General features: G+C 41.9%; 1 protein-coding gene across 1 annotated transcript; it reads left to right on the forward strand.

Moving 5' to 3' along the window:
• Window positions 1-931: 931 nt before the first annotated feature.
• On the forward strand, window positions 932-4,295 carry LOC125195708 (cyclic nucleotide-gated ion channel 2-like). The gene is made up of 8 exons (XM_048093879.1): window positions 932-1,097; window positions 1,170-1,758; window positions 2,039-2,254; window positions 2,332-2,639; window positions 2,724-2,835; window positions 2,950-3,186; window positions 3,262-3,348; window positions 3,661-4,295. Exons 1-8 carry the CDS (start codon window positions 949-951, stop codon window positions 4,144-4,146), a joined length of 2,184 nt encoding a protein of 727 aa, XP_047949836.1. The 5' UTR covers window positions 932-948; the 3' UTR covers window positions 4,147-4,295.
• The last annotated feature ends 1,163 nt before the right edge of the window (window positions 4,296-5,458 follow it).

Here is a 5,458-nt window from a genome sequence, read left to right on the forward strand (position 1 = left end):
ACCCAATTAGACTACTAATAATACGTATATCATTATCTACTAATAATACTTTTAATTTTATTTACTCTCTTATTTTACAAAGGTATATTGGTCCCTAAAATCATGAACTTTGGCCAAAATTTGATATTTCCAACGGATTTTAAAATTGGTCTAGAATATCACAAACTTTGCACTTTAATACTAATCCAAATAAGATATTTTCATCAAAATCTTATTTTACGTGGACAACCATGATACGTTTTATGATTCTTTAAACCATTTTTTAAGTTCATAACAAGTAAGTATGATAAAAAGTCACGGAGAAAACCACATTGATTTAATTGTGTCATGTATGATAAAAAAAAGTCTCATGAATTAGTCAAATATGGTGATAGACATGCCGTGAGAAATAGTATAAAACAAAGTGCAAAGTTTGTGATAGTCTAGACCAATTTTAAAGTTTATGGGAAATACATTTTGACCAAAGTTCATGATTTTAGGGACCAATATCTCTTTTACAAATTATGCACTAGAATGCGTGTTCAATAAAAAAATTTATACATTTTGAAACATAATATATGTACATATAAAAAGTTCATTTAGATCATAATAAGTTTGTGAACCTTGAAATGCTATCACACATATCGAATTGAATAGATGAGGTAGAAGTACTTCGTCATTAACCTCTAGTCCAAAATGTACACACAAGTCGTCAAAATAAATCAATGCCAATTGCCAATACATCCGAGAACTAGTGTTTATATGACAGTTGCAACATCAAATTTAAAAACTGCAGTGCAGTAACTTTTTTTTACTTGAAGTATTATTAAGCAATGGCCAACCCCACAAAAGTGTAAGAAAAAAAGAGAAAGACATGCATGTCCTACACGTTCACCTCGTCTCCACAAAGCCTCCTACCAATTGTCAGCATCAAAACATGCTCATAACAGAACACAACATGGCCGATGGATGATTCACATCCATTCATCAACTCTATCACTCCCTACATATTACCACACACCTCCAATCTCCACTTTCATTATCTCTGCTTCTTCTTGCACCAAATTAAATGGTTTCCTACCCACCAAGATGCCTCACCTCCCCTTCCCCATCTCAAGGTTCTTCAATTCATTATTTAATTAATTCCCAATTTAATTTAATTTAGCTAAACTCAACTTTGTTCAGCGCAGGTGGTTTGGACTATTCCGGCGGAAATCGGTCCAGCCAGAATACGGCGAGGACTACCAATTCTCGGGCTCCGGCGAGTGCTACGAATGCACTCAAGTGGGAGTTCCGGTGTTCCACTCGACCAGCTGCGAGAGAGCCGGGCAGTCGGAGTGGGAGGCCTCGGCCGGCTCCTCGCTGCTCCCGATAAAGAACCGGCCGGAGAAGCAGAAGCGGCGCCAGGGGCAGGGCGGTGTGCTGGACCCGCGGACGAAGCGCGTGCAGCGGTGGAACAGGGCGTTTCTGCTGGCGCGTGGGATGGCGCTGGCGGTGGACCCCCTCTTCTTCTACGCGCTCTCCATCGGCCGGGGCGGATCGCCCTGCCTCTACATGGACGGTGGCTTGGCCGCCGCCGTCGCCATTCTCCGCACGTGCGTCGACGCTGTGCACCTGGTCCACCTCTGGCTGCAGTTCCGCCTCGCCTTCGTGTCACGGGAGTCGCTCGTCATCGGCTGCGGCAAGCTCGTCTGGGACCCACGTGTCATCGCCGCACACTACCTCCGCTCCCTCAAAGGCTTCTGGTTTGATGTCTTTGTTATTCTGCCCCTGCCTCAGGTCATACTACTACTACATTTTGTTTTAATTAAATACTATACCGAGATTAGGATTGATCAATTTCAAATATTGAAATATACTACTCTTCCATTTCTATAATTTTAGATTTTCTTTTTGAAAACTCTGCTTCAATGACCCATCTAATCTAACAGCAAGAGGAGAATCTCTACGAGATTGTGCTTTGAGTTGGATGTGACAAATTTGGTTTCAGAAATCGTTGTTTTATACCTTGAATGTTTGGCTTCTTGGCCTTACAATCTGGTTTTTGATTTTGATGCAGGCGGCGTTTTGGCTACTCGTACCGCGATTGATAAGAGACGAGCAGATAAAGCTGATAATGACCATTCTCCTACTCATCTTCTTGTTCCAGTTCCTTCCCAAGGTTTATCACTGCCTATGTTTGATGAGAAGAATGCAAAAGGTCACAGGGTATATATTTGGTACAATTTGGTGGGGCTTTGGCCTTAATCTCATAGCATACTTCATTGCTTCTCATGTAAGTTCATATCCAGATAAAATTCTGTATAGTTACTTGAAAAAGGATGTTATACATTCATTGTCTGTATTTTTCAGGTTGCTGGTGGATGCTGGTATGTTCTAGCCATACAGCGTGTGGCATCGTGCCTGAAGAAACGCTGTGATATGAGTAAAACGTGTAACCTGTCGTTGTCCTGCTCGGAGGAGGTTTGCTATCAGATACTGAAATCAGGGAGTATGGACATCCCCTGTGGTGGTAACTCCACCATGAGAAAGCCCTTGTGTTTGGATGTAAACGGACCGTTCCAGTATGGGATATACAAGTGGGCTCTCCCCGTCGTCTCGAGCAACTCCATCGCTGTGAAGATCCTCTATCCCATTTTCTGGGGATTGATGACTCTGAGGTGATAATTGAATAGCTCTTGCAACAACAAAATAATTAGTCACTAGGATTTGCTGCTAAATATTAAATGGTGTTTTGATTGCAGCACCTTCGGAAATGACTTGGAGCCCACGAGCCATTGGTTGGAAGTGATGTTCAGTATATGCACTGTCCTCAGTGGCCTCATGCTATTCACCTTGTTAATTGGTAATATTCAGGTAACTGTGCAAATCTATCCTTGGATAAATTTTGAGTAGGACTGGATTGTTAGTAATTAAAGGATCCCACTTGTTGGATTTCTAACAAACCTATTCAACTCTCATGTACCATAGGTATTTTTGCACGCCGTGATGGCCAAAAAGCGAAAGATGCAACTGAGGATCCGTGACACGGAATGGTGGATGAAGCGGAGACAGCTGCCCTCGGAGCTGAGGCAAAGAGTCCGGCGTTATGAGCATCAAAAATGGGCAACTCTGGGGTGTGATGATGAGATGGAACTCATTAAAGACTTGCCTGAAGGGCTTAGGCGAGACATCAAACGCTTCCTCTGCCTTGATCTTATTAAAAAGGTGACTTCTTTGACTACAAAACAATTGCATTTTCTTGAAGCATTCCAGTTTACAATTTGATTCATGTTTAATTAGGTACCGATATTCCACAACTTGGATGACCTGATCCTCGACAACATATGCGACCGTGTTCAACCCCTCGTGTTCTCCAAAAATGAAAAGGTAACGTCCGTTCCATCTTATATTCGAATCCTGGAAGTTCGCTACAGTGTATAGATGATTAATAATTAAAGAATAAGATACTTAAACAAATTAAATTTGATATCCATCAAGTACAAATTGTAGAAGTATTTAGAGACTATGAAATCCATTAATATTGGCGTATTTGGTTGGATACATTATGACTTGGATATTCTTTGCCTATCATATAACTCTAGATCAAAATGTCCTTAACTTATGTGAGTACTGCTCTACTTTTGCTCCTAGTAATAGTAGCAAAAGAGTCTTACAAATGTTACATCTTCCATCAAATAGATCATAAGAGAAGGAGACCCGGTGCCACGGATGGTGTTCATTGTCCGGGGCCGTGTGCAGAGCAGCCAAAACTTAAGCCGGGGAGTGGTGGCGACAAGCATGCTAGAGCCCGGAGGCTTCTTTGGGGACGAGCTCATGTCATGGTGCCTCCGCCGCCCTTTCATGGACAGACTCCCGGCTTCCTCAGCCACCTTCACGTGCATCGAGTCCACCGAAGCATTCGCCCTGGAAGCCAAACATCTGAGATACATAACCGATCACTTTCGCTACAAATTCGCCAACGAGAGGCTGACACGCACCTCCAGGTACTACTCCTCCAACTGGAGGACTTGGGCCGCCGTCAACATCCAGCTGGCTTGGCGGCGCTACATTGACAGAACGCGGCGGACGCTGAGCTTTCGCTCCACCGGAGATGATAGCGATCGGCGTCTCCGCCAGTATGCCGCCTTCTTTATGTCGATCAGGCCTCACGATCATCTTGAGTGAGACCAACTGCTTCAAGAAGTTGAAAATTGATTCATTCTTGTATCATGAATTCGAATTTCGAAACTAAGTAGTATTGTTTTGTAAGGATTTCGACTTTATAAATCCGATTGTTCTGGTGTTATATATGGATATGGTATTTCGAAGTACAATCCAATTGGAGAGTTGGAAAACATAAATTTTATCAAGTACGGAGTATTTCTTAAATTTTAAGCTAAAAATTACGAGGCGTTTAGAACTTGCGTACTCCTATATATCCCAAGACTTTGAATAGTATTATTGATCCCCATTTTAAAATACAAAAATTAATAATAATGATAAAAATTATACTACTAATCAATTATATATTCACTCCGTCCTATTAAATATGTGATGAAAGTAAGCCAAGAAAGTGATCGAACAAGTAAGAGGTTGATAGTGTAGAAGATGAACTCAATTGAATCTTGAAGGAGAGAAACTTTTATTGAAGATTCAAGAAGAGAGATACAACTACTAGAATTACTCACTCATATCAAAGCTCTATACTATTTATACCAAAAGCATTGAGCGAAAGAGGCTTCACTCAAATCTGTTACAACCGAGAAGATAACCGCTCCAACGGCTAGTCACCCCAACTATCTTTTGAACTCTTCTTGATATGCTGCATTAATCCCTTCGAATCCTTCCCATGCACCCTCAAGATGTTATCTTAGACACCACGCATAGCTTCCCATCCATAACAATCTCCACCTTGTCTAAGGCATAGTATCTATCAGAGACCTGTAGGAAGCAAGCCTACTAATCTGCAGCAGTAGTCAAACTTTTCTTTGCTCAAGGGCTTTGTGAGCATGTCTGCTGGGTTGTGAGCAGTCCCAATCTTCACCACCCTAATCTTCCCGTTCTCCACCTCATCTCTGATGAAGTGTAACTTGACATCTATGTGCTTGCTTCTCTCATGCAATGTCTGATGTCTAGCTAAGCACAAAGCACCATTGTTGTCACAGTGGATTGCAACACTCTGCTGATCTATCCCGAATTCTGATATCAGCCCAAGCAACCACTTACTCTCTTTCACAGCTGAAGTGAGAGCCATATATCAGCTTCAGTGGTAGACAAGGCCACTACATTTTGCAAACTAGACTTCCAGCATATAGCAGCTCCAAACAAAGTGAAAATGTAACCAGTTTGAGATCTTCTTGTGTCCAGATTTGCTGCAAAATCTGAATCACAAAAGCCAATCAGAGCTTCCCCATCAGCTCCACCTTGATCAGTGAACAAAATAGCTAACTTATCAGCTCCTTTCAGATACCTCAAGGTCCACTTCAAGGCACTCCAA

The sequence above is a fragment of the Salvia hispanica genome, chromosome 6, assembly GCF_023119035.1.
Source record: "Salvia hispanica cultivar TCC Black 2014 chromosome 6, UniMelb_Shisp_WGS_1.0, whole genome shotgun sequence".
Classification (NCBI taxonomy): domain Eukaryota; kingdom Viridiplantae; phylum Streptophyta; class Magnoliopsida; order Lamiales; family Lamiaceae; genus Salvia; species Salvia hispanica.

Bases quoted from the DNA above. Each gene is read 5' to 3' on its own strand.
- LOC125195708 (XM_048093879.1), top strand. From the start codon at position 949: ATGATTCACATCCATTCATCAACTCTATCACTCCCTACATATTACCAC. The intron at 1,759-2,038 runs GTCATACTACTA...ATTTTGATGCAG, and splicing joins TTATTCTGCCCCTGCCTCAG to GCGGCGTTTTGGCTACTCGT. The intron at 2,255-2,331 runs GTAAGTTCATAT...TGTATTTTTCAG, and splicing joins CATACTTCATTGCTTCTCAT to GTTGCTGGTGGATGCTGGTA.